The 27,653-nt window shown below is 40.8% G+C and overlaps 2 protein-coding genes across 3 annotated transcripts in view; one reads left to right on the top strand and one right to left on the bottom strand.

The window, feature by feature from the left end:
- Positions 1 to 2,894: 2,894 nt before the first annotated feature.
- On the bottom strand, positions 2,895 to 22,887 carry LOC134213673 (DNA translocase FtsK). Of its 2 annotated transcripts, none has more exons than XM_062692940.1 (7): positions 22,200 to 22,887; positions 21,887 to 22,044; positions 4,645 to 4,898; positions 4,116 to 4,585; positions 3,301 to 4,056; positions 3,103 to 3,241; positions 2,895 to 3,069 (listed from the first exon to the last, which is right to left on the bottom strand). In XM_062692940.1, exons 1-6 carry the CDS (start codon positions 22,339 to 22,341, stop codon positions 3,108 to 3,110), a joined length of 1,914 nt encoding a protein of 637 aa, XP_062548924.1. In that variant the 5' UTR covers positions 22,342 to 22,887; the 3' UTR covers positions 2,895 to 3,069; positions 3,103 to 3,107. The 2 variants fall into 2 exon arrangements, with proteins under 2 accessions (XP_062548924.1, XP_062548923.1); XM_062692939.1 differs by having other exon boundaries at positions 2,895 to 3,241; positions 22,200 to 22,503; positions 22,648 to 22,887.
- A 1,340-nt stretch (positions 22,888 to 24,227) lies between these two features.
- LOC134213660 (protein phosphatase 1 regulatory subunit 14B) overlaps positions 24,228 to 27,653 on the top strand; it is a 212,633-nt gene continuing 209,207 nt past the window's right edge. Inside the window, exon 1 of the mRNA XM_062692915.1 lies at positions 24,228 to 24,400. The gene's annotated coding sequence lies outside the window, so the exon portion shown is untranslated. The remainder of the gene's footprint in view (positions 24,401 to 27,653) is intronic.

The raw sequence follows: 27,653 nt of genomic DNA, 5'->3' as shown, positions 1-27,653 counted from the left end.
AATATACCTAAGATTTCCCCCGAGTTTCCAATTGACCTTTCTTGTTTTTACTCGCTCAACCGATGATATGTTTAAGGTCAACTATTCCAAAGAACCCATGTTTTTTGACGTCCCTTACTATTTTCAAAATTAAAAACTAAAAAAATGTCTAAATGGTGTTTTGTAGGTTTGGCTGAACATTCGATCGATTTTGAACCAACATCAGGCTAGTTCACAAATGAAGCTATTTTTCGTTTTTTTCGGTTTTTAAAATAATTAGGGGCTTTATAAACTTTGAGTTCTTTGGGAAGTTAACCTCAAATAAGTCAAAGAGTTGACTGAGACAATAAAACGAGGTAATTTTAGCTCAAGTGGTTAATTGATATTCCTATACATAAGTTTTTTTTCTAAAAATATTGCAGATATTCCTGAGATGTCTAAATGGGGTTTTCCCGAAAATCTTACAGGAGCTGTTTCTGCAAATTACTTTTGAAAATCAACCATCAATTCCTTGAAAAATGTTTTTTTTCATTCATTTGTATAATTTTCCTAGAACTTTTTTTTAAGCTATAGTTTTTCAAAAGTATATAGACAGCAGTTCATAAACAATGACAAGCTTGTAGCAATTAAATCGTAATCTGAGGCGCGAGGCAAAATGTCATTCAAATTACATTATGTCAAATTTAGTATTAGAGCCATGTACTTTTGGACAAAAATATTGGGCTACTCAAGGATTATCTCTCTTCATTGGCATTACATCCCCCACTGGGACATTGCCGCCTCGCAGCTTAGTGTTCATTAAGCACTTCCACAGTTATTAACTGCGAGGTTTCTAAGCCAAGTTACCATTTCTGCATTCGTATATCATGAGGCTAACATGATGATACTTTTATGCCCAGGAAAGTCGAGACAATTTCCAATTCGAAAATTGTCTAGACCGGCACCGGGAATCGAACCCAGCCACCCTCAGCATGGTCTTGCTTTGTAGCCGCGCATCTTACCGCACGGCTAAGGAGGGCCCACTCAAGGATTATGGCTTCATAAAAATTATGAAGTGAATCAGGTTTCTACAAAAGCTCTGAATAAATAAGTCAAGTGACATGCCTATGACATTTATAACATAGCCTGGAATTATTCTTGAAGAATTTGTTAATAAATGTTTGAAAGAATTCTCCAATGAGTTCCTGGAAAAATTCAACAAGGATACATGGGATACATAGAATAATTCAAGAAAATAATCCTGGAAGAATTTTCGAAGAAATTTCATGAAGAATTCTGAAAGAATTCGTGAAAGAATTTACGAAAAAAAAATCTATACGAATTTTATAATGATTTTCTGGAAGAATTTTTGAAGGAATTCCTGGAACTTCTCCCAAAATAATTTCTTAAAGAACTCTCAAAACAATCAATGGAAGAATTATCGAACGAATTCCAGAAGAAATTTGTAACCATTCCAGAAAGAATTCCTTTTGTAATTTCTGAAAGATACATTTCTGTCCGCATATAAAGATTCTCAATATTTGCCAAACAAATTTCTTAGGCATTTTGTACTAGATATAGACACGGTGTCTCTGTTGGGAAATGTTAATTTGAAAAAATCAGTGTCTATGAAACACCCACCACGCGAAAGCATATGCTCTTCTCTTTCATGTCGTGGGTAAATTAAAATGTTCTATCGGGGGATCTAGAACAATTTTTATTTTTTTGAGTATTTTTAGTGCAATTTCCATAGAAATCTCGAATGATAGCCGATTTAACACCCCTAAAAATGTATGGAAAAATGACCCCCGATAAAACATTTTAAAAATGCACTTACGGGAAAGAGGAAAACCTATACTTTCGCTTAGTGGGTGTTTTAGAGATACTGATTTTTTGAAAATAAGCCCCTTTGGACAAACACGCCGTGTAGAACGATTGTTTTTTTTTGTGGATTGTTTTCCCTTTTACTTGTTTGTTCCACCCACATGGTTTTGGCTATTCCAACATAGTTGTATTGGTGTATCAAGTGCAAAACTGTAAAATAACACAGTGTAAAACTACGTGTTTTGGGGTTTAAACTAGTGCTAAACTAAATTCAACCTGTGTAAATAAAAAAACAACAGAAGTTATACTGCAACTTCTGCTAACCTACGTTTGCACTGGGAATTAATGAATTCGACATTAGAAAAATATAATAAAACCTTTCAACAGATAGTCTCAATTGAAAAAATACGATTTGAAATACGAAATCTCGATTTGTTTCTTGTTAGCGTGAAATGAGCAGGGAGCAACTAGTTCACCCAATGACCGGTAGTTGTGTATACAGCGCTGCTATTTTGTTGCCCGGTGTTCATCTTGAGTGGTGTATCTATGTATTATTAATCTAAGATAATATGGATATTTATCTGAGTGTACTCATCGAGCTCTATAACATAAAAATAAAAATCATATAGGTTGTGATTTGGCGCATACGTCACTTTTTCGTTAGCCGATTATGTGCCGATATTAGCAAACAGATTCCGCAATATTCTTGTCGGCGTAGCACCAACTTAGAATTCGGAAGTCGGGACTTCCGAACCGAACTTTCTTCCGAAGTTTTATCTGTCAAACTAATTGATGCGTTGTTTAGCGCATCTTTAGGCGAGTCTAGCGCACCACTGGAAGAGGTCGTCGGCTCCGGGGTAGACCCCGTACTCGCTGTCTGTGTGGAATCGAGATGCGCGTGCGGCTGGCGTGCAGGGAGACTGGCGGCCCAAGAACGAGCGACCTGTAACAAGACATTATATTCAGTTTTGCTTCGGCTAACACGAAGTGTACGATCATCATAGGAAAGTTCCTTATCGAAAGAAAACCGAATACCAAAGAGCCGGAGCTGCGATTGACAAATCACCTAATTGTAAGTTTTTTTCGGATTCAAAACAAGTGAAATACTGTAGTTGGTGGGAGTTCAACTCTATTTTATCAAACGAAAGTCTTCCTTAAACATGGCTGGATCAAATGAAACAAAACGAGTTTTCTGAAGACTGCTCTCCAAGTTAATGCTTCGGTGTTCCGAGGTACTAATCCTATTGGCAAATGAAGATGAAAACGAAAACACCTAATCTAATCTAGCTTAAATAGGTCAGCCCTTCAGTGGGCATCTACGCGTCCTAAAGATACATCCCGTTCACGAGGAAATCGGCATCGTGCGCGTACGATCCTTTGCCCTGTCTTCGGATTCTCCTCCGGGCAACCTTCATCCTGCACCCGATCAGTATGGCCAACGCTGCTGTCAATATGGCACCTAAACAGACGCATCATGTGAATAATTTCCAAATAATTTAAATATTTCAACAACCATACCCAACGTTAACGAGAGCACTGCTCCGCCAGGCCTTTCTGCTGCCCCGTCGTGGTCGGCAAACTCAATCTCCAGATCGTTGCGTAGCATTTTTAGATGTTCGTGCACCGGAGGCATATGTTCTTCCGCTCCGTGCAGAGCCTTGTCCTTCTTGGCTGTCTTCGATTTATGCTTCTTGTGTTCCTCGTCGTGTTGGTGTTGATGATGGTGCTTTCGTGGCTTCTTTTTAGGCTGATGTGGTTCGGGTTTATCCTCCTCCTGCTCCTCGTTGGAAGACTTTTCCGGATACTGCTGTTCGTCATAAGATTCGTATTCTTCGGAGGACTTTCCGGCTTTGTGGCTGTCGGAGTTCTTCGCTGTGTCACTGTTAAGAGTGGGGGATTTTGGCTCGGGGGATATCGGTGTTGCTGCCGGTTGGGGCTGGGCTGGGGTTTGAGATAAGGGAGATTGGGGGTTTGAAGGAATCGGTTGAATCGGTTGGGGTTGGTTGGTGTCCTGTTGATGTTGAGGCGGCGGTTGAACGTACTGTTCCTGAGGAAGCTGGTTTTGAGGCCATATTGGACGTTGAGGTGGAGACATACGAGGGTCGTTCCACTGTGAAGCAGATTGATAATTATCTGGTATGGGCATGTAAGGATTATTGCGGGGTATATTGGGAACGTAGCTGGTTTCAGGAAATTGATACTGGGGACCACCGATGTTATTGGATGATAGCTGAAGGCCACCCTTGTGACTAAAGATTCGACTGTCTGATGAATCTACAAAAGAACTTTGATAACTGTTTCACCCGAAACAAATCTTAAAAAATGTTTCATACCAATATAGTTACTCTGGGTGTCAGCTACAGGACGAGACCATGCTTTCGGAGCTGTCATGGGATCCTCTCGGTTATGTGGCATCTGGTTACGAAGCTTCTGTTGTTCTTGCAGACCTCTTAACTGTTGCTGTTGAAGATCTGGTTGAAAAACTTGTGATATTATAGCCTTCGTTTGAGACATGTCGTTCATTTGATTTGTGGAGATGCGCGAAGGTTGTTGTTGTTGCTGAATTTGGGATTGCTGGTACGGTTTGATCGGTGGAGGTCTGGGACATTCAGGTCCTTCATCACTGCCATCTGCGCATTGTGGAATACCGTCGCACGCATTGTAAATCGCAATGCATTCTCCCGAGTGGCATGGGAATTCGTAGTGACCACACTGACTTGACGACGAAGGTTTTGGAGTTGTTGTGGGCAGCTGCCCCAGTTGAACGCCGAGTGGAGGCAATGAAGCCGTGGTCGTTTGCTCACTGTAATAGAAAAAAGTTCTGATTGTTTTTCATTTTCCGTTAAATTATTTAACAGCGACCTTCTCAGAGGTGTCTTCGGTGCCTTGAGGTTAACCAATTCCCGTTCATGCTGTGTTAGTTGGGGCACGATAACGGACAACTGTGGTGAAGCTGGTGGCTGCACAAGAGAATGGATTTGCGAAACGAGGGGAGGTGGTGGTTGGTCCACTGAAGGAATTTTAAGTACCGCGCTCGTATAGTTGGCATGATGTGTGAATTTGCAGTGGAAATCGTTCGAAGGGCCGCACTGGAACAAAAAACATGTACCCTGGTTCTGGAATGAAAGAGTAGAAGAGAAATTAATGCTGAATTTCTCATAAAGTTATCTTAGAGGATGATACCCTACAAGTTCAATCTGAACATATTGTTACTGATTATTTACATTTATTTTCTGCAAGAAAAAGGTTTAACAATTAAGCTATATATTTAACCTACCTCTTTCTTCAAGTTGGTATTTAAATGTTTATTAAACTTCTCTATCATGTGGTTATTGACCTAATATCATAAATAGTTCGTTAGGAAATACCTCCACGATTTTCCAGAAAATTCAAAGATTAATTTCAGAAATTCCTACAAGAACTCTTTTGAATTTTTTTCAGTAATTCCTTCGGATACCACCCAAAAGTCCATTCCCTCGGAATTTTTTTCAGTAATTACTCCGGAATTGCTCCAAAAATTCATTCCACAATTCTGGGACAAAATTCCAGTGGTTTTCAAACGAAATTGAACTTATTGAATTATCTTTATTTACGAGATTTTCAGCCCAAGTTCGGCCGTTTCATTTCGTGATTCCAACGAAATTATCAAAGGAACCCCTGAAGGATTTCCGACATTCTTAAATTTCTCCAAGAACTTCTTTGGACGTTTCATCAATAATTCTTTCGGAATTTTCTCCAGAAAATCCTTCGGAAATTAATTCGGAGATAAATCCAGAAATTTATTTGGTGATTGAGACGGGTATGACAAGGTATGTAGATTGAATAAGAGGGCATATACATTCAGTTTTGTGATGGTATTCGCGGGAGTAAGTTGGCTTCGGAGCTGCAGCGAATCGAGCACGTTTGACCCAGAAAACGAAGGGGAAGTAAAATTCATGACACTAAAAAAAAAGTTTTTTGGCATCAAATTCGCACCGCTAAAAAAAAAAATAAATAAATTTACGTTTCGCGACACAGGAAACAGGTGAGATCACAATTATTTAAAGAAAACCACAAAATATATGATTTAAAAAGCAAAATCCGAAAAGAAGTAAACAATATGTCAGATATTTATGGAATAGTGAACAAGTAAAGGCGCTTTTATGATAATCGAAAAAAATACAATAATTGGAACATTTGTAATCATTTATTTTGGGAAGTGTGTGAATTTACTTTTAATGTTATGAATACAGAGTGAGTCCCAGATAGGGCAAACAATCATTCCCCTGAGAGGCTATTTGAAACAAACATTCCTTTGGGATATCAATCATTTTCCTGAGAGTGAATCCCTGATAGGGTAAACAATCATTCCCCTGAGGTATCCGAGACAAAAATTCCTCTGAGAGGGAATCCCTGATAGGGTAAAAAATCATTCCCCTGAGAGGGTATCCGAGACAATATTTCCTCTGAGAGGGAATCCCTGATAGGGTAACCAATCATTCTCCTGAGACCCAAGTAGCACAACTCACACTGATTTGGTCGCAGCAATTTAAATGTAACCAAATATGGTTGCATATGGGTTACTGCAACTTCTCTACAATATGTGTGCTGCTTGGGGAGGGTATCTGTGAAACAATAATTCCTCTGAGAGGGAATCCCTGATAGGGTAAAAAATCATTCCCCTGAGAGGGTATCCGAGACAATAATTCCTCTGAGAGGGTATTTGAAACAATCATTCCTCTGAGAAGGAATCCCTGATAGGGTCATCAATCATTCCCCTGAGAGGGTATCTATGAAACAATTATTCTTCTGAGGGTGCAAACTTTTAGTGAGAACAAGTAAGCAAAGAGTTGCGTAGAAAATTGTTAATGCTTTTTTCTGATTTTGATTGATGTTCTAGAGCCTGGTAAGGCCTGTCCATGACTGCATTCCGAGATCAGTGGTTGATTGGAGTTCAGTGTAAGAAAATGTAAACAAAGAGACAGAACAAGGAAGCAAAGAGTTGCGTAGAGTATTGTTGATAATTTTTTTTCGTGATTTTGATGCAAGATTGATGTTCTAGAGCCTGGTAAGCTCTATCCATGACTGCATTCCGAGATCAGTGGTTGATTGCAGTTCAGTGTTAGGAAATGTAAACAAAGAGTGAGAACAAGGAAGCAAAGAGTTGCGTAGAGTATTGTCGATGATTTCTTTTTTCTGATTTTGATGCAAGATTGATGTTCTAGAGCCTGGTAAGCTCTATCTATGACTGCATTCTGAGATCAGTGGTTGATTGCAGTTCAGTGTTAGGAAATGTAAACAAAGAGTGAGAACAAGGAAAAAAGAGTTGCGTAAATTATTGTTGATGATTTTTTTCTGATTTTGATGCAAGATTGGTGTTCTAGAGCCTGGTAAGCCCTATCCATGATTGCATTCCGAGATCAGTGGTTGATTGGAGTTCAGTGTTAGAAAATGTAAAAAATAATGAGAACAAGGAAGCAAAGAAATGCGTAAAGTATTGTTGACGATTTTTTTTTATTCTGATGCAAGATTGATGTTCTAGAGCCTTATAAGCTTTATCCATGACTACATTCCCAGATCAGTGGTTGATTGGAGTTAAGCTTTAGAAAATGTAAACAAAGAGTGAGAACAACGAAGCAAAGAGTTGCTTAGAGTATTGTTGATGATTTTTTTTTATGATTTTGATGACGGACAGAAATAAAACAACTTGCTGAGGTTATCTGTCTAACTTGATTTGATTTTGTTGTGAATCTCATGAGTGTAACAAACCTCCGTTTAGTCGAAACTTTAAAGCTCCGAGTCGAAAAAAAGAGCGAAATAATAATAGTTGGAAGACCTGTTTATATGAGTGTAAAGTGTGGAATAAAACATGGAAACAAAATGATGTTTTGTGGCTAAATTGGGTGATGATTACAACGTCGGCCAATGAAATCGGCCAGTGGTGCTCTTGAATCGAGCCATTTTATATTTTCTGGTGCCCACCTTTAGACATTAGTGAAAATGACGAGGCTTTTCAAGGATTTTTGATAAATTCCAGCATTCAGCAATTTAAGGGTAGGAAGTGATTTCAGTTTCTTAGCCGTTCAGAACGCGCACGGTTCTGCTCATTTCATTTAATTTAATTTCAAATTCAGTCACATTAGAGTTGATGCAACCAAATCGATCTGAGCTGTGCTACCAGGGCAATTGACTCATTGTCTCCCCCGACGACGGTACGATAACCTAAATTTTTCACTTTAAAAACCCATGTGGTAATGATGCTTTTCGCGATTCCGACTGTTGGATTTGACTTAGTGTGGTTAATGCATCCAAAGGTTAATTGCCTACATTTTCAAAGAAAAGAAAACGTCTTTGGGCAGTCCCCCCTCTTTTTCCGTCCACAACGTTTATTAATCGAAAGCGTTCCAACTACAAAGATAGAAAAAGTTGTTGAAATTTACACGAAAGCAATGTACATAAAAGGAATGCCAAAAAGAGCATACATTTAAACGATATTGTCACCTGAATGTGTGCAATTTCTATTGCATTATGTAACTATTTCTCACTTAACTTTTCAAAATGACCTAAGTAACTTTTTTTCATGAATTAATTTGAGTACTGCAAACAAAAGCTTTCGTATTGGTCTTTTGATTGCAATATTCAAATAAATTTATGAAAAAATGTTACTTAGCTTCTTTTGAAAAGTTAAGCGAGATTTATACAATTTAAAAACATGATTCACTAGAAAATGCATATATTTAGGACGAATTTGTTGGAAAAGATTCTACACCCAGAATAGTGTAATTTCCGGCGTCTTTATTTTTTACGCGCTGATTAGTTCTCATTATTTTTTTTGGTATATATCTTGATTTTTTGTACATCACTAGTAAGTGTAGTAATATATAAATGGAAATAGTGGAGTATGATTATTAAATATGGAGAAATATTATTTTGAAACAAAAAACTCTATGATTGATATCGGTAAAAGAAATTCGACTAATTTTTCGAGAGTGCTCAGTGATGATGTCACACGATGTTCTTCTCAAAGTCCGGGGCCAATCCTTGAGTCAAGGCATCGCTGTTGGAGAAGAGATAGTCGACAAAGAAGCGCGGGTCGATAAAACCCGATCGCGACAACTAGAAATCAACAAGTAGCACAAGTCTAATGAAACTGGTTACAGCAACCTAGTGACTAAATCGGGTCATACATAAGCTACTGTGATCTATGTACAACATGCTGCTCGAGATGTACCAAACACCAAGTCATTCGGTTGTGATGCTCCCGAGTAGTAAACGTTGCGGACGGGAATAGGGGTTGGGGGGGTTTGTGTTATTTTATTACAATATAACTCCCACTGTCCGAAAGTGGCATTATGGATACAATATTCGTGCAACCAGTTTATTAATATAATTGCAAGAATCTTAGATCCGGGAGCTAGAAGGTGATAGATTTATTGTAACTCATATGGCCGCGTTCCGAAGCTGTACTGCCGTCATACGCATATTTGTCCCATGTTTGGTGGGATTCCCTTTAACATGGAACAGTTATGCGTATAACGGTAGTATAGTCGTATACAATAAGTCCAGCATTATTGATACATTCATTCATTCATTTATTTAGTCTACATCTAAACAGATAACACTGAATCAACAATTTGACGCCACAATACACGGTTCGAGGCCGCATCTCTCCATCCTCGGATACGCCCCACGCTCGCCAAGTCGTTTTGCACCTGGTCTGCCCATCTCGCTCGCTGCGCTCCACGTCGTCTCGTACCTGCCGGATCGGAAGCGAACACCATCTTTGCAGGGTTGCTGTCCGGCATTATTGCCACATGCCCTGCCCATCGTACCCTTCCGGCTTTAGCTACCTTCTGGATACTGGGTTCGCCGTAGAGCTGGGCGAGCTCATGGTTCATTCTTCGCCGCCACACACCGTCTTCTTGCACACCGCCAAAGAATCGAATACTCCGAGTGCTCCGAGTGCTCCGAGTACGCGGTCTATACTGTCGTATGCCGCCATGAAATCAACGAACAGATGATGCGTTGGGACCTGGTATTCACAGCATTTTTGAAGGATTTGCCGTACAGTAAAGATCTGGTCCGTTGTCGAGCAGCCGTCAACGAAGCCGGCTTGATAACTTTCCACGAACTCATTCACTAATGGTGACAGACGCCGGAAGATGATCTGGGATATCTCTTTGTAGGCGGCATTAAGGATGGTGATCGCTCGAAAGTTCTCACACTCCAGCTTGTCGCCTTTCTTGTAGATGTGGCATATAACCCTTTCCGGGCCCATCTTGATGAGCTCAGCTCCGATACCATCCTTACCAGCTGATTTATTGGCCATTCGCTGTTGAAAGGCATCCTTAACTTCCCTCAAGTTGGGGGCTGGTTGGCTTCCATCGTCCGCTGAACGTGGTCATCTCCTCCGCTGCCTGGACGTGGTCATCTCCTCCGCTGCCTTGACTTTCACTGCCTGTAGTTTCAGCGCCATTCAAATGTTCCTCGTAGTGCTGCTTCCACCTTTCGATCACCTCACGTTCGTCCTATCCTTATCCCGGCACATTTCAGCTCGCGGCACGAAGCCTTTGCGGGATGCTTTGAGCTTCTGGTAGAACTTGCGTGTTTATTGAGAACGGCACAGCTGTTCCATCTCCTCGCACTCCACTTTTTCCAGGCGGCGTTTTTTCTCCTAAAAAATGCGGGTCTGCTGTCGCCGCTTCCGTCTATAACGTTTCACGTTCTGCTGGGTACCTTGCTGCAGCGTGACCGCCCGCGCTGCGTCCTTCTCCTCCAGAATCTGTCTGCACTCTTCGTCGAACCAATGGTTCCGTCGACTTCGTCCCATATACCCGACGTTGTTCTCCGCTGCGTCGTTCATGGCTGCTTTAACTGTATTCCAGCAGTCCTCAAGTCCTGTCGTACTCACGTTCCAGCTGCGCGTAGAATGCGTCCTTATCATCATCAGTGCTTCCGGAGTGTGGGCTATGGACGTTGATTATGCTGAAGTTGAAGAACCGGCCTTTGATCCTCAACCTGCACATTCTCTCGTTCATCGGCCACCACCTTTGCATATCGCCCATCACTATGAAAGCTGTTCCCAGCTCATGTGTGTTGCCGCAGCGCTGGTAGATGGTATGACCCCTTCCAACAAACCTCATGCAGCGCTACGATGCCGAATCCACGGTCCTTGAGCACATCGGCGAGTATGCGTGTGCTCCCGATGAAGTTGAGAGATTTGCAGTTCCACGAACCGAGTTTCCAATCGCTAGTCCCTTTTCGTCGCAGTGGTCTTCGCCGATGGTTCCGGTCCGTACTCTCTTGTTGATTGTTCGTTGCTTATGATTTTTTAAAGGCAGGCTTGCAGGGCCTGACACCAAACCCCCTAAATTTCCGGAGGACCATTCCTCCTTTTTTTCAGGTGGACCATGGTGCACAGTTTCACTTAGAGTCCCTCGCTGGCACTCGGACGATGATCAGCCGCCCCTAACATGGAGAACAGACGCTGTTGTGAGCCGATCCTGACATGGAGAACAGACGCTCAATAAGATGTGCACCTCCAGAGAGGAGCAAACTCCCCTTCCCTGTCAGGTTGCTAAGGTTGCTCGTATCCCGGCCAGCACCACGGGGAGGTAGGGATAGGAGTTGCTTGGTAAGAGGCTAAGGACCGCGAGATGGGGTCTATTTTATTCCTTCAGGTACGCGAAGTACCAATGGTACGCTTTACTTAGCATTTGCCGTGCCATGATTGATACATATCATAAGAATATTTGAAGTGCATTCACATTTCCTGAATCAAGATAGAATCCTTTTAATTTTGGAGCGAATTTCTTAAGGTACACTGGGGGAAGTGGAAATAGGGGGTAAGAAAAATTGGAATTGTACATACTTTATAGTTTTACCACACCATAACAATGTGCAAGAATATACTTTGATGTCCACACTAATACTACATTAAAACTTGTATAATACATACACTAACACGGTTAACGCTTGAACTGTCATTTTAAGTTTCGCGAGAAGTTAATTTTTGCATTAATAAATTCTCAATTCTTATTTGCACACATTGTCCCTTTTTCCAGTGAATTTGATTCACAGGTAACCATTACAATACAATTAAACTAATTTGTAGTTGTTTTTTTACCATGAAAGCAAATAATTTAGGGATTTTACACTTACCCCTGGTATCAAACACTGCGGGGAAAGTGGAAAATGTTCTGATCACGCAATTTGTTTCTTCCCTCCAGGGTTTATTTTGATAGCTGTGAATCTTAATATGTTTCTTGTTTGTTATCATTGTGATTGCAGTAGTGATTGGACTAATGTGCATGAGAAAACGCCTGATTAATCCACCTATCGGTATTAATACCTTTCACATGTTTTACACATGAAAAAATGTATGAGAAAGAAAAAAATAGCACCGTTAAGTGAATATACTCCATAATTCACATTCATTTATATTTATAGCAAGTTTTGCCGTTGAATGCAATTTTTTGTGCATACAAATTGGTTAAGGACAAGTGCTTGAAAATAGGAGATAATTTTGTACGTGTTTTGGGCACACACAGACATCAGCTCAATTCGTTAAACTAAGTTGATTAGATCATAACCCTGAAAGCCCCATTTTTCCTATGGAAAGTTCAACTTTGGGGCGAACCTATAGATTTTACGTACACTAAATGTTCGAGAAGGCAAAACAAGCACTCCACTAGCTACCCAAGTAAGATTTTAAGTTTTATAACGCTCTTGAAGACCATAATTTACTCTACAAGAGTGTGATAAAACCAGTATAAAACCAAAATGTTACTAGGGTATTACGAGAATTCCTTGGGGACCTATTCCGTTAAGCCAATGAAATTATTCAACAAAAGATACTCAGAGAAATTACCGTTTTGATTTTAGTTATATGTAACTATTCATCACTATTCAAGGACAAGGTAACATGGGTATTCCACTTACCCCATCCTACTAGGGTGAGTGGAAAAACAACTCCTTATTTTAAAATCTATTTCCATAAATTTCAAGTGACCAAAATGGTATGAATTACCGCACAGTTGGAGCAAAATTGACTGTTGTTGATAGTCCATTTTGATTGAACGCATTTAAATCATTTAAACTGGTTTTACACTAATTTAAACATGCACTATCGATTTTTCCTTTTCCACTTCCCCAAGTGTACCTTAATAAAAATATAATTATTTATTTGCAGTTTATCATAAAATGGCTTATCATTTTCATAAGTTATCCTTGAACCGAACATGCTTGTTCCTTTGCATTGCGATTATCGCATAGGGTTAGGGACAAAAGGTCGAAAGACAAAAGGTCGAAAGGCCAAAAGGTCCAAAGACAAAACGTCGAAAGACAAAAGGTCGAAGGGACGAAAGGTCGAAAGGACAAAACGTCGAACGGGACAAAACGTCGAACGGGATAAAAGGTCGAAAGAAACAAAAGATTAGGAAGGCAAAAGGGATAAAAAACGAAATAGACAAGTAACTGAAACGGAGAGAATCAACCTCGCACCAAAGTTGGCCTAAAAAACTCTGCTCTTTTATTTTTCACAATTTTTAAAAATTAAATAAAATTTATTCAGTGAGTACAGGTAATAGATGGATGTTTTAGTTTTCTAAATCTCACTTCGATTTGTCAAAATTGCGCACGCCGCATATCAAATACACGCAGGTGTATTTTCAATGCACGCGTCTGCGTGGCTGAGGCGTGCACTGTTTTGACAGATCTAAATGACATTTAGAAAACCTAGATATCCATGTATTATTTGCACTCATTGAATGATTTTTATTTAATTGTTAAAAATAGTGAAAAAAATTTTACCAAGAATTGAAGAATTTTTTGCCAACTGTTAAGAACAACTCTATCTCGCGCTGTACAAGTTTTATTCATAATATTATTTCATAGTAATTACTCCTTCTTTGAAAATTGCTCATTCTTCAACTTTGATTTATGAGATGAGTGTACTATTTCTGCTTGGGGTTAAATGCATTTCACAAATTCCTTTGAAATACACAAAACTTTTGTCCCTTTCGACCTTTTGTCCTTTTCGACCTTTTGTCCCTTTCGACCTTCTGTGCCTTTCGACGTTTTGTCTTTTCGACCTTCTGTCTTTCGACCTTTTGTCCTTTCGACCTTTTGTCTTTCGACCTTTTGTCATAGATTCATCGCATAATCACATTGCATTGCCCTTGCTTACAATCGATCATCCTATGCTTGCACAAACATGCGCGTGAATTATTATTTATTATTTAATCAGACTAAGGCCGAAGTGGCCTGTGCGGTATATAAGAGTCTTCTCTATTCGGCTCGGTCCATGGCTACACGTCGCCAACCACGCAGTCTACGGAGGGTCCGCAAGTCATCTTCCACCTGATCGATCCACCTTGCCCGCTGCGCACCTCGCCTTCTTGTGCCCGTCGGATCGTTGTCGAGAACCATTTTCACCGGGTTACTGTCCGACATTCTGGCTACGTGCCCGGCCCATCGCAGTCGTCCGATTTTCGCGGTGTGAACGATGGATGGTTCTCCCAACAGCTGGTGCAATTCGTGGTTCATTCGCCTCCTCCACGTACCGTCCGCCATCTGCACCCCACCATAGATGGTACGCAGCACTTTCCTTTCGAAAACTCAAGTGCGCGTTGGTCCTCCACGAGCATCGTCCAGGTCTCGTGTCCGTAGAGGACTACCGGTCTAATTAGCGTTTTGTAGATTGTCAGTTTGGTACGGCGGCGAACTCTATTCGATCGGAGCGTCTTGCGGAGTCCAAAGTACGTACGATTTCCAGCCACTATGCGTCTACGAATTTCTCTGCTGGTGTCATTTTCGGCAGTCACCAGTGAGCCCAAGTACACAAATTCTTCTACCACCTCGATTTCGTCACCACCGATGCAAACTCGCGGTGGGTGGCTCACATTTTCTTCTCTTGAACCTCTTCCTATCATGTACTTCGTCTTCGACGTGTTGATGACTAGTCCGATCCGCTTAGCTTCCCTCTTCAGTCTGATGTAGGCTTCCTCCATCTTCTCAAAGTTACGTGCCATAATATCTATGTCGTCGGCGAAACCAAATAGCTGGACGGACTTATTGAAAATTGTACCACTCGTGTTAATCCCTGCTCTTCGTATTACCCCTTCCAAAGCGATGTTGAATAGCAAACACGAAAGACCATCACCTTGCCGTAACCCTCTGCGGGTTTCGAAGGGACTCGAGAATGCCCTGAAACTCGAACTACGCACATCACCCGATCCATCGTCGCTTTGATCAACCGTGTCAGTTTATCCGGAAAACCGTGTTCGTGCATTAGCTGCCATAGCTGGTCCCGATCGATTGTATCATATGCGGCTTTGAAGTCGATGAATAGATGATGTGTGGGCACGTTGTATTCGCGGCATTTCTGCAGTACTTGGCGAATGGCGAACACCTGGTCCGTGGTGGAGCGTTCGCCCATAAAACCCGCCTGGTACTGCCCCACGAACTCCCTTGCAGTTGGTGCTAGTCGACGGCATAAAATTTGGGAGAGTACCTTGTAGGCGGCGTTCAGCAATGTGATTGCGCGGTAGTTGCTACAATCCAGCTTCCATCCACTCCTGCGGCAAAACTCCCTCCTCCCAAATCTTGGTAATGACCCAGTGCAGCGCTCTAGCCAGTGCCTCACCACCGTGTTTAAAAAGCTCTCCTGGTAGTTGGTCAACCCCATGGGCTTTGTTGTTCTTCAGCCGGAAAATCTCCTTCTGGATTTCCTGGAGATCCGGAGCCGGAAGAATTATGTCCTGCGCGCGTTCTCCCAGGTCCATCACCATACCGCCATCTTCGTCTGCCACATCGCCATTCAGGTGTTCTTCGTAGTGCTGCCGCCACCTTTGGATCACCTCACGCTCGTTCGTAAGAAGGTTCCCGTTTATGTCCTTACACATATCAGGTTGTGGCACGTGGCCCTTACGTGAACGGTTTAACTTCTCATAGAACTTTCGTGTGTTATTAGCGCGGTACAGTTGCTCCGTCTCTTCACGGTCTCGATCTTCCTGCTGGCGCTTTTCCTCCGGAAAATCGAGTTTTGTCTGTTCCGCGCCTGTTTATATCGTGCCTCGTTCGCCCTCGTGCGGTGTTGCAGCAATCTCGCCCATGCTGCATTCTTCTCTTCCACTAACTGTTCACATTCGCCGTCATACCAGTCGTTTCTCTGATCCGGGGGCACCGTGCCTAGTGCAGCGGTTGCGGTGCTACCAATGGCGGATCGAATATCTCTCCAGCCATCTTCAAGAGACGCTGCGCCTAGCTGCTCTTCCGTTGGAAGTGCCACTTCCAGCTGCTGCGCGTATTCTTGGGCTAGTCTACCATCTTGTAGCCGCCCAATGTTAAGCCGCGGCGTCCGACTTCGACGCGTGTTGTACACCGTCGAGAGTTTTGAGCGCAGGCATACTGCAACGAGGTAGTGGTCGGATTCAATATTCGCACTGCGGTAAGTGCGGACGTTCGTGATGTCGGAGAAGAATTTACCGTCGATTAGAACATGGTCGATTTGGTTTTCCGTTTCTTGGTTAGGTGATCTCCATGTGGCCTTGTGGATAGTTTTGCGGGGAAAGAAGGTGCTTCGGACTACCATTCCGCGGGAGGCTGCGAAGTTTATGCATCGTTGGGCGTTGTCATTCGATACGGTGTGCAGACTATCCGGTCCGATGACCGGTCTATACATTTCCTCCCTTCCTACCTGTGCGTTCATGTCACCGATGACGATTTTAACGTCCCGCAGTGGGCATCCATCGTATGTCTGCTCCAACTGTGCGTAGAACGCTTCTTTCTCGTCGTCGGGTCTCCCTTCGTGTGGGCAGTGCACGTTGATGATGCTATAGTTGAAGAAACGGCCTTTAATCCTCAGCTTGCACATCCTTGCGTTGATTGGCTGCCACCCAATCACGCGTTGGCGCATCTTACCCAGCACTATGAAGCCGGTTCCCAGCTCGTTGGTGGTGCCACAGCTTTGGTAGAAGGTAGCCGCTCGATGCCCGCTTTTCCACACTTTCTGTCCTGTCCAGCAAATCTCCTGCAGCGCCACGACGTCGAAGTTGCGGGGATGTAATTCATCGTAGATCATCCTGTCGCAACCTGCGAAACCTAGCGACTTGCAATTCCATGTTCCAAGCTTCCAATCGTGATCCTGTATTCGTCGCCTAGGTCTTTGCCGATTATATCGAGTCGCCTTATCTCTTATATTGTTCGTAATGATTGGTTTTCTAGGCGGCTTATTGGGCCAGCGCAAACCTCCTGTCTCGTCGGAGGGCCGTCGTGTCAGGGCTGTTTAGCGTCCCACCTAACACCAGGACTTGGGCTTGTGCGCTTTGAGCGGCACACGGTCGCTTTGGTGGGGCCTACTTGCGGATACATGCAGCTTTTTATAGAGGTTTAACAAGGCCCACTGCCAAACCCCACCACATCCTAGGCAAGCCCCACAACTCGCAGATGGCTGGGGAGGGATCGTCAAGCCCTGCGCGTGTATGTATATCACTTGTTATGCACTACGTATTCACTACACGTTACACACTACGCATTTCTTTCAACCGCGGTCACTGCTCCGGCTCTACTTTTTGTGCCAAATTGGTGTGAACACCGCACAAAAAAGAAAGCCCAAAAGCCAACCGAGATGGACGACGGCCGTAATGAAATTCACGTTGCGGACGGGAATAGGAAGTGCTGCTGGTCCGATGCCCTAGTTTAACGTTGATAATCAGAAGATCCAATACAACTGGCATATTGGTGGAGAGTTTCCGAGTCGATATACAGTATTTCCCCGCTAATCCGGACCTCGCTAGTTCGACGACTCGTTAGTCCGGATCTCGCTAATTCGGAATTTTCCGGATTGAAAAGTATCAACACTCATTTAAACACATTATGCTGTCAGTTTTCAAATTTGTGCTGTGATTTTGTTTTGGTTCATTTGTATGGATTTGACAGTCGGATTAACGAGAGAAACCCCGATAGTCCGGCCATACATTTGTCGGATCAGCGGGGGTATACTGTATAAATCTCAAAAATCCATCCAAAGATGAAATATTTTATTTTATTTTTTTTTTGAAATTTTCATTTTACACCCTGTATCCGAGTCTTCCCCTTAGACGTAGTTTACTTACATAAAAAAAATCGAAGCCGATTTTTTTTTAAATGGTGGCAATGCATTTTAATCAATGTAAAAACATGCAAAATCATCCAAAAAATGTAATCTATTCTCCTAATAATCTTTTTGTGAAATGTGAAATTTTTCAGTATATTTTATAATGCACGAGAAAGGCATCCTCACTGCTAGGTGGATTAATCTGGGTTTTTTCCTTAGCGTCGAATGATTTTGAAGCTTGCAAACGAAAGACCGCGCTTTGTAAATATTCCACTGTTCAGCGGTTCCCAACCTGGGGTACATGTACCCCTGGGGGTATATTTGCTAATCTTTAGGGGAACCTGAGCCAAAATGCGTAATGGCGGACGTTCTATTAAAATTGCAAAGAATACTAATATTTGGAACATTTTTCGAATACGCCAACGACTGTATTTTTTCAGCCTATTCTGTTAATAAGTTGCCAAATATAACAAGATCAATACTTTCTGTTGAGCATATTTACGTGTGAGCGACGATAAGCATCAATACATCAAGCCTATTTTTTTGCATAAACAAAGTGGGATTCATGTCCATGCGGTGAGCTACTTCAGTCGAACTTTGTAATCAGTATTAACTTAACTTAACACAGTTATTATGTACAGTTGCACATTACAAGTACCGTCGAGCGCTAATAAGTTGGATGGCAACTTTTTGTTTTAAATTTGGTATTTTTTACGTTTTTTTTTAGGAATTCAAGAATTCAAATTAGCCCCAAGAGTCAAAAAAGTCCTGCACGACAGTATCTTGACTAATTCATAATTTTTACTTCGTATGGGCCCTCCCTAGCCGTGCGGTAAGACGCGCGGCTACAAAGCAAGACCATGCTGAGGGTGGCTGGGTTCGATTCCCGGTGCCGGTCTAGGCAATTTTCGGATTGGAAATTGTCTCGACTTCCTTGGGTATAAAAGTATCATCGTGCTAGCCTCATGATATACGAATGCAAAAATGGTAACCTGGCTTAGAAACCTCGCAGTTAATAACTGTGGAAGTGCTTAATGAACACTAAGCTGCGAGGCGGCTCTGTCCCAGTGTGGGGATGTAATGCCAATAAGAAGAAGAAGAAAAACTTCGTAATTGGCAAGAACTAGTTCTCTTCAGTGAAGTTTGGGATAAACCGAGCACTAATTTTGATATACTATTGAAGAGGAGTTTAACCCAAGTTCTCTTAAAAATTGGAGTCCTGGAGTTTATAGAGACCATGCGTCAATTATGTAACACATTACACTTTGTACTAAAGAAGTAGAGCGCAGATGAGGTTGAAAAAAAAACGAAATTACCAAGAGCGGAGATTGAGATTGATCCCAGGCACACTCGTAGGCAGGCATACCTACCACTCAACCACCAGAACGTCAACATTTTCAAATAATTTAAAACTATTATTTCATAGCATCAGTATCAGATTTCTGCTACATCGGCTTAAGAATGAAAAATATTATGAATAATACTTGACTTTTATATAGGCATGAAAAATGACTAGTCCAATCCGGGACTCCTCCTGAATCCAGTCACATATAGCATGATCTGTTTTGCAACAATTCATATTTCCGCTGAGTTATGGAAGGTTCAAGATACACGACGCAGTACTATAATCTTAGTTAATTTAAATAATTAAAAGACCAAGTAACTTAGTTTTTATCAACACTTCTATCATATTTTGGAGTACAAAAAAAATTCAAAATGTGTCAGAAATGGACACCTAGTAATATTCTTTTAAATCGTGAAATTTCGTACAGAATTCCAAAGTTTCACTCAGTAGGGGGACAAGGGGCAATATGGACACCCTAAGGTTTTAATCAATTTTAGGTGATTTAAATTGAGTATAATTCGGATTTCTAGCAATTACATGATACTATTACTCGTTAACTACCAGTTCTGTTTTGAATCGTATTGAAAATAAGGCAATTTCAATCAAATAGGACGATTTTGTAATAGTTAATTTTTCACTACTCTCGGGAAGGTAGCGGGGTAGATTGGACACCCCCATGGGGCAGTATGGACACCCTTATAAAATATGAAGAAAATTATCTTACTTGTGATTATATGCCATTGTAACCTATTTTATGGATCATCCAACATAAATATTACCCAATTGTTCATCTTCCTGTCATGATTTTGTATGAGACACCTAAAATTGTGTTTGGATCATCAACATCCAAAAATCTATTTCCCTCTTCTTAAGCGAGGTCATATATGGTCGTTTTCTATATTAATTCCATGACGAATAGAAGAAGATTGATTACGTAACGCAAAAATATGCCACTTTCAGCCGGCCTCATACATGTATGTCGAACTTTTTGTATGAAGCATATGATTGTTTTTATATGGATCATCACACTTATTGCAAGACCCCCTATCAATCGTCTCTACTTTAAGCATTGCATAATCTATGCATACTCTTATTCACTCTATTGGCATCGCCAATCCTTCCAATGGATTGTACCGATCAACTTGCCAACGAGATTGCCAAATCTATACAAAACACTTCCTTTTTTTGTCGCACTTTCAGCGACTTTTATGGTATATATATATGCTTCTATGGTTTATATGTCATGTACTGGAACTTTTATAGCGATTTATTATTCCGCACCATAATAACACGAAAATAACACTATATGGAAGCCAAGTTCGATGAGTTTGAGGTTATGTTTTTAATTTTTAAGGTGTCAGTTCTACCCCCATATAGAGTGTTCAGTTTGCCCCAACAAGTGAACAAATTTAAAAACTGTTGGAAATTTTGTAAAAATCAAGGAAACTTGTCACAAATGCATGCCAGAGCACTGTAAATAACAGAATTTTGCTATGGGATGACCAATAATTGAGAAATCATCTTCTGTGGTAAAGTAAAGCTTATTTTATGGGAGGTGAAACTTATAATTTTTAACCATTTGGAAGACATTCTAACTTTTTTGTTAAATTTATGCGCTAAGAAAATAAAATAATGGCTTCTACGCTATAAATTAGTTGTTTATGAAAGGATTATAGAGTTCGCTGCATTGAAAGTAGAAAAATGATTGAATTAACAAGAATATTGGGGGTGTCCAATCTGCCCCGGGTGTTCATAATGCCCCCTGGTCCCCTACTTTGTACTGTCTGAACTGTTTTATGTTGGTACATACATTATTACGGAACACTACAAATCGTGATATCACAGTAATGGCCAATGGCGCTATTTCTATTTTTTTGAATATCAAACATTTTTATTTTCCATCGAAAACTAAGATCCAAATTTTGATTGTTTCGTCGGTAACTCGATGATTTTTTTTTAAATAGGAAGCTTCAGTTCAATTTTCATTAAATAAACAAGGGGTACCTCAAGCAATGCATAGGGGTACCACTTATGAAAAAGGTTGAGAACCGCTGAACTATTCCAATCAAGGGTATCTTCATTCTAGATAATATTCACTCCAGTTACAAAATAAAGATCAGAATTGTATGAACAAACATAATGCTTGTGCTTTTCAATTAGAAATTTGTGGTCTATTACTTTTACTTACTTTGCCTTTTATAGTTTAAACATAAACAATGTTTAAACAATGGGCTATTTTTCTCGTAACTATCCATATACGAATTAAAAAAATATTTTTTAACACACAGGGGAACTGCTTCTGGAATTCATCTCATGGCTCCGATATTCATACCATTAAAAAAACAAAGCAATGTAAATCAATTTGATTTGCTTCTCATTTTTGCGATTTTTTCAGCAGTGAGCACGCATGTTGACAAAAAGAAGCGACGAAATTGGTGCTGTATTTCTTTGTTTCGCGATGAGATGAATATATGCTCAGTGAGAGATCGGAACAGTTCCCCTTTTGCGGATGATAGATTTTAAAACAGCGAATCGTGTCAAGCACGAGACATTGGAGACAGCATTATTGTTGAGGTCGAAATACGAATCTGTTAAAGTTACAATCAAGTGTTGGAGTAAAATGGGATAGCACGAACTCGTCTTATGACAAGTGTGAATTTTCAATTATCTCGCAAGTTAAATACCTTTTCCTCGAAAACGAACACGTCGCATTTTTCCGTTTCGCAGCACAGCCGCAGGCACTGCTCGCGCGAGCTCACATCGGCATCGTCCAGGAAATTGGCTCCCATCGAGCGGGACTCCTCCGTGCGGATGATCGTGTTCAAGTGGACATCGAAGCGCACTGCAAAACACCAATCACAGATCATCAATCAATCAATCAAGCGAATGGGTAATTATTGTCATCGCTTCGAAAGGTGAAGATGTATAAATGGTCGTCACCCTCGCTCGCGAAGCATTACGCACGCACAGGGTATGATGTTGCGGTATTATACCCACCCAGGCATGTTTCCAGATCCATCCGCTTGACGATCGAGTGCTGCGGTGCGGAAAGTCCTTCCGACCAGCTTTGAGCCGTGACCTCGTTCGTAACGACGATTGCCGCTACCACTGCGGCAATTAGGCAGATTATGTCAACCATGGTCGGATTGAAGCGAGGTTTCACTTGACGAGGTTCAATTTGTAGTTTCACTTATTGTTATAGTGGCGTTTTGATGATATGAGAACACTTTTTTTAGTTTTTGTATATTATGATTATGTTTCCATTTATGGAGTGATTTCTAAGTATGATTGCATCTTTAAGCTACATATAAAAACTAATATAGTAAGCACATATACTTCACTATATAACTTGCTTCTACTATGTTTCAAAAAACTTCTAGAAGATATCAAACACGCAAAATATTCATTTCAAATATATCTGCTCAGGAGAACCTAAATGCATTACATTAGTTTGATCGATTAACTTTTAGTCTTTAAAAACAGCTGCTTCTTAATTCAATGAAGGTATGCTAAGGCGTAATAACTGCACATTTCAACTAATAAAGAATATTTCCTGAAAGATCCACAATTAAACTGCTATGAGTTTTCACACTAAATGGCGCACTATCGTTATTCAAATTAAGATTTTACCCACAGAGTAGTGGGAAACGCACTAAGCTAGTATCAACGACGACCTGAAATGGCTACTTCTGTGCGGATTGGATGCGTCAAGTGACAGCTCGGGAGGAAAAATCGATAGAATGAACGCAAATGATTTGCTATGGAGAAAACTGACAAAGGAAAAACATTTGGGGAGCATGGCTGGTGGTGTGGTGTATTTTCCTCAAAGACGATAAGGAGAAGCTTTTTAACGAATGTGTTGCTCCAAGTAATCTATAATTCACTCTACGAGGGGTCAAAATGGTTTTTATGTGGGTATTATCTTACAGGTTATTTATGCCTTGCAATATAATGATAACTTATGTAATAATTTTCGAAGGCTCTCATTAGATGAAAAAAAATATCCTCAATACAGATTCTATCTAAGCATATAGTGCAACACCTCCATATTTTCAAAAATTGTGAATATAGGGTATGTTCATGTAGGTTTCTTGTTCTTTGGCAACTATCTGGCGCTTATTTTTGGCTGTCATCTTTGGCTATTAGGTTATCGCACGGGTAGTTATTTTATGGGCCTGCAATAATTATTCAAAGTTTCCATGTTTCTCGTCAGGAATTCCTGTGATCGGTCTAAAAATATCAGGACTAAGTCATATTGGATAGCAAAGCTAACTGTCCATGGTAATATAAAAATTGTCCATGAAGGAATTGAAAATTTCCATAAGAAAACGTCCACAAATTACATAACGCTTTGAGAGTAAAGGGGGTGTGATGATCTGTTCACAATTTTCGTGTTGGTCTAATTATTAGCTTGATAAATGTTCGCTTTTTTCACATTTATCGCGAACAGCATCTAGTTTCACACAAGAAAAGTGGAATAGACTGTGAATTCTATAACCGAAATTAAAAAAAGTCACGTTGTTTTAGAAACGGGACAAAATAGGGATATGTTTCCCTATTTTTATTGTAATGCTTCAAAAGCTTTCAACGAAAACACTTTTCGTTGAGAAAATTTCTACTCCATACATTTGCTCTACCAACAAGCTTTTACTCGCTGGCTGATGGAGACGCATGCGCCTCCATCCTTATCGGATGTCAATTAACCTGAATGTGCTTTGCATCCGTTCTGTTGTCGAAGTTTTCTAAACATCAACGTGCCCACATAGCTCGCCATACGGTTGCTGTCTCCTGTCTGTTGGATCGGACTCGAAAGGAAAATTCCGGATGGAGAGGAGCCGAACGAGAGAGCAAAGCACTTTCGGTACGGTGTAGCTTCAGACTTTGGGGAGCTGTGCATCAAGGAATTTCTCTCGTTTGGTTCATGCGTCCACCCCACAGTCGGTTGCCGCAGGGCAGTAGTGTGTGGATAGGTTAGGTAGGCATGTATTTTCCAAGTGCAGCACTTGTCAGTGCGTTTTCCCGGTGAATCAACTTCGTTTCCGTCTTTGCGGTACCTAGTGGATGTAGTCGCCGCGGCAAAAATGCGGTTTAGTTCTGGATGTGAGTGAAACAATTGTGAAAAAGACATAATCAATTGTGGGTTTATTGAAAGCTGGATGTACCGATTGCGACATAATCCGGGATTGGCGTAGGAAAAGGTAAGTGAGAATATTCGAAGAAAAGTGTGCAACAAGGTAGGATTGATAGCGTACAGATGATGGAGATTTTAAGATAGCAGGGAGTGGTACTAATGCAATAAGCGTATAATAGGATAGGGTGGACAAAAAGCACATGTTTGTGATGCATTCACTCCCGGTCAAAAGTTTGGGTTCACCCTCAAAAAATATAGGCAAAAGTTTTTGGTCGTATTTTTGCCGTCTTACATCCGATTTCGGGTATTGTTAGCTCAGTACATAAATTTTGCATCGAACGTGTTCAAAACAATTTTTCATTTTTTTATTTACTAAAATATTATCTTAAGATACACAATTTTCTTAAATTTATGTTGATTTTTCTCGAAATTGAGCCCACAACATTTCGAAATAAAAAGTGAAACAGAACCCAATTTTAATTATGTTTGAGAGGCATTGATGAAATTACGGAGGAAAATTTTTGTTTCAATTTTAAGAATCAAAATGTTTACTCAAGTGCATGTATCATCAGCCAATAGTTTGAGTTCACTCACTATACGGTGAACCAGTCAGAAGTTTGGGATAAATTGTAAATGTAAATCTTAATTTCTGAGGCACATTTTTCGACGTTTTGTTTGGAAACTCATTTTCTTTAATATGTATTTTGCCTGAATTTGAAATTTTTCAACCGTCTAAGACGAATTAAGTACTGTCCATTTAATTCCACCAGTTAATTTTCGTTATCTTTGCAGATACGTATTTCGACCACAACTGTGTGATACGTATCTGCAAAGATAACGAAAATTAACTGGTGGAATTAAATGGACAGTACTTAATTCGTCTTAGACGGTTGAATACATTCCACTAAAAAGCTTTATATATTTTTTTGAAATTTTTACTTCATTTGTTATATCAAGATTAACCTTCCTGCCGTTCCCGAAAAAACTTACACTTAGATGTTCGGGGCATATCAATCCGGATTTGACATGATAATACTCCAGGCATTTCTCAGACAAATTTACATGTTTATATACCCAAAACCAGGTCAACTGTGTCCGGAACAAAATCGATAGTAAACCATCATGTCCATACAACACCTACAGGACTATTGGCTGTATCACGTTTCCATCATTTATATTCATAACAAGTTTCGCCGTTTAATGCATTTTTTTTGCGTACAGAACAAGGACAAGTGCTTAAAATTAGTTGATTATTTTGTATGCGTAAGGTAACTGGGATTTTCCACTTACCCCATTCTACTGAGGTAAGTGGAAAAACAACTCTTAATTTTCAAATTTATTTTCATAAATTCCAAGCGACCAAAATGGTATAAATTATCGCACTGCTGTTTGTAGCAAGTACGCCATATTTATTTATTTATTTATTTCAATGTTTAGTTTATTAGTTACTACGGCCTTAGTCTGATGATAAATAAATAATTATTAGTTATATTTATTTTGTTATTTATTTAAATTATAAAATCGGACGACTGCGATGGGCCGGGCACGTAGCCAGAATGTCGGACAGTAACCCGGTGAAAATGGTTCTCGACAACGATCCGACGGGCACAAGAAGGCGAGGTGCGCAGCGGGCAAGGTTGATCGATCAGGTGGAAGATGACTTGCGGACCCTCCGTAGACTGCGTGGTTGGCGACGTGTAGCCATGGACCGAGCAGAATGGAGAAGACTCTTATATACCGCACAGGCCACTTCGGCCTTAGTCTGAATAAATAATAAAATAAATAATAATAATTAAATTATAAAACTTTGCATGTCCGGTTGCGTCTTTTGAAATAAATCTTTGTGTTGGATCCCCGCAAGAATGGTCTGTACGCTATATAGTGGCTTGCGGCCAACGACCCGCACGCCGGTTTTTTGAAGTTGCATTGACCTTTGGCTTGTCCGCTTGGCACGTTTCTTAGCGAGCAAGCTAACTGGCTAATTTGAATCGTCTGTTGCAATGAGATGCACAATTTTGGGGTATTTCGTGGATAAATTCTTTTGATGCTCGGGTTCGCGAATTTCAACTTCGTTGAATTTCGCGAATTCTGAAGACAATCAGAGATATCCTACACAGTTGGCAAAAAAATCTGCTCTTTTATTTTTCGCAATTTTTAACAATCAAATAAAATTCATTCAGTGGGTGCAACTAATAGATGGATATTTGAGTTTTTCAAATGTCACTTTGATCTGTCAAAATTATACACACCAAATACACGCGGGCGCATGCACAGCAAATACACCGGCGTGTAATACAAATAGAAGCATAGTGGCGCTGTAGTCAATTTAATTATTTTGCCAAATTATGCTTCAACAAGCTTCAATTGGCCATAATTTATGCATCATGTGGTAGTGCATGTTTGGTTTTATCACCAACATCGTGATAATAAAAAAGGCGCAATTTGCAAAAAAGTGCTAACCGCGGTGGAGGTTGGTACTCGGATTCTGATGTTTTTTCCGCAAACGTGACCTTTAAGTGGTCTTGTTGTTGCCTATCTAGAGAGTAGGAGGTTGAGGGTTCGAGTCCCTCCAAGACACGTGGATTCTTTTTAGCAAATTTCATATCAATTTGTCCATTTCGAAACATGTGCTGTGCACATGCACAGCCAAGATATTTAACAAAAACATGATTTTCGTACGGCCGAGTTGCCAAATAATATGCAATTAATATCGAGCTGGGTGGGGAGACCCCATGGGGAAGTTCACTTCCATCTGACACAATTCCTGTCAGGCCATGGCTGCTTCCGGCAATATTGCTCGTATGTCCTCGTTCCGACGTCGAAAGAAGATCTATGCTAGACGTTTGCGATCGGGACACAACCTCGGATACCCTTATCCAGTGGATGTGCCAAGCGGTGGACAAGTGAAACGCAGTTTTGACTGCAATCACTCAGATTGCCTGCAGCTTGTAGAGCAGCAGTCGACAAGCACATAAGTATGACTTACACGGGATGAGTGCCTGTGTGAGCGTGAAAGAGCGAATACATTAAGTTCCGCCTATCCCCCAGAAGTAATGCTGGGAGGCAGTTCCTGGGGGAACCAGGGTATTAGCAGAGAGGGTAGCTACAGTAACCTTCCGCTACTTGTGTGGGTTTAGTGGGTCGGCCATCTGTCAACCCCACTCCCTGAGTGATAATTTCAGGTGTCTGTTTGCAGATTTGCCTTCATCCCCCTACAAAAAAAAAAAACGCTTGCCATAATGGCAACTACCGCCATCGGGGGTGACAATGGGTCTGGGGGTTGAGAATGGGTCATTGCTCTCACCGGCAGTCTAGAGGTC

The sequence above is a fragment of the Armigeres subalbatus genome, chromosome 2 (genome assembly GCF_024139115.2).
Source record: "Armigeres subalbatus isolate Guangzhou_Male chromosome 2, GZ_Asu_2, whole genome shotgun sequence".
Classification (NCBI taxonomy): Eukaryota; Metazoa; Arthropoda; class Insecta; order Diptera; family Culicidae; genus Armigeres; species Armigeres subalbatus.
This window is presented reverse-complemented; position numbering and strand designations above follow the sequence as displayed.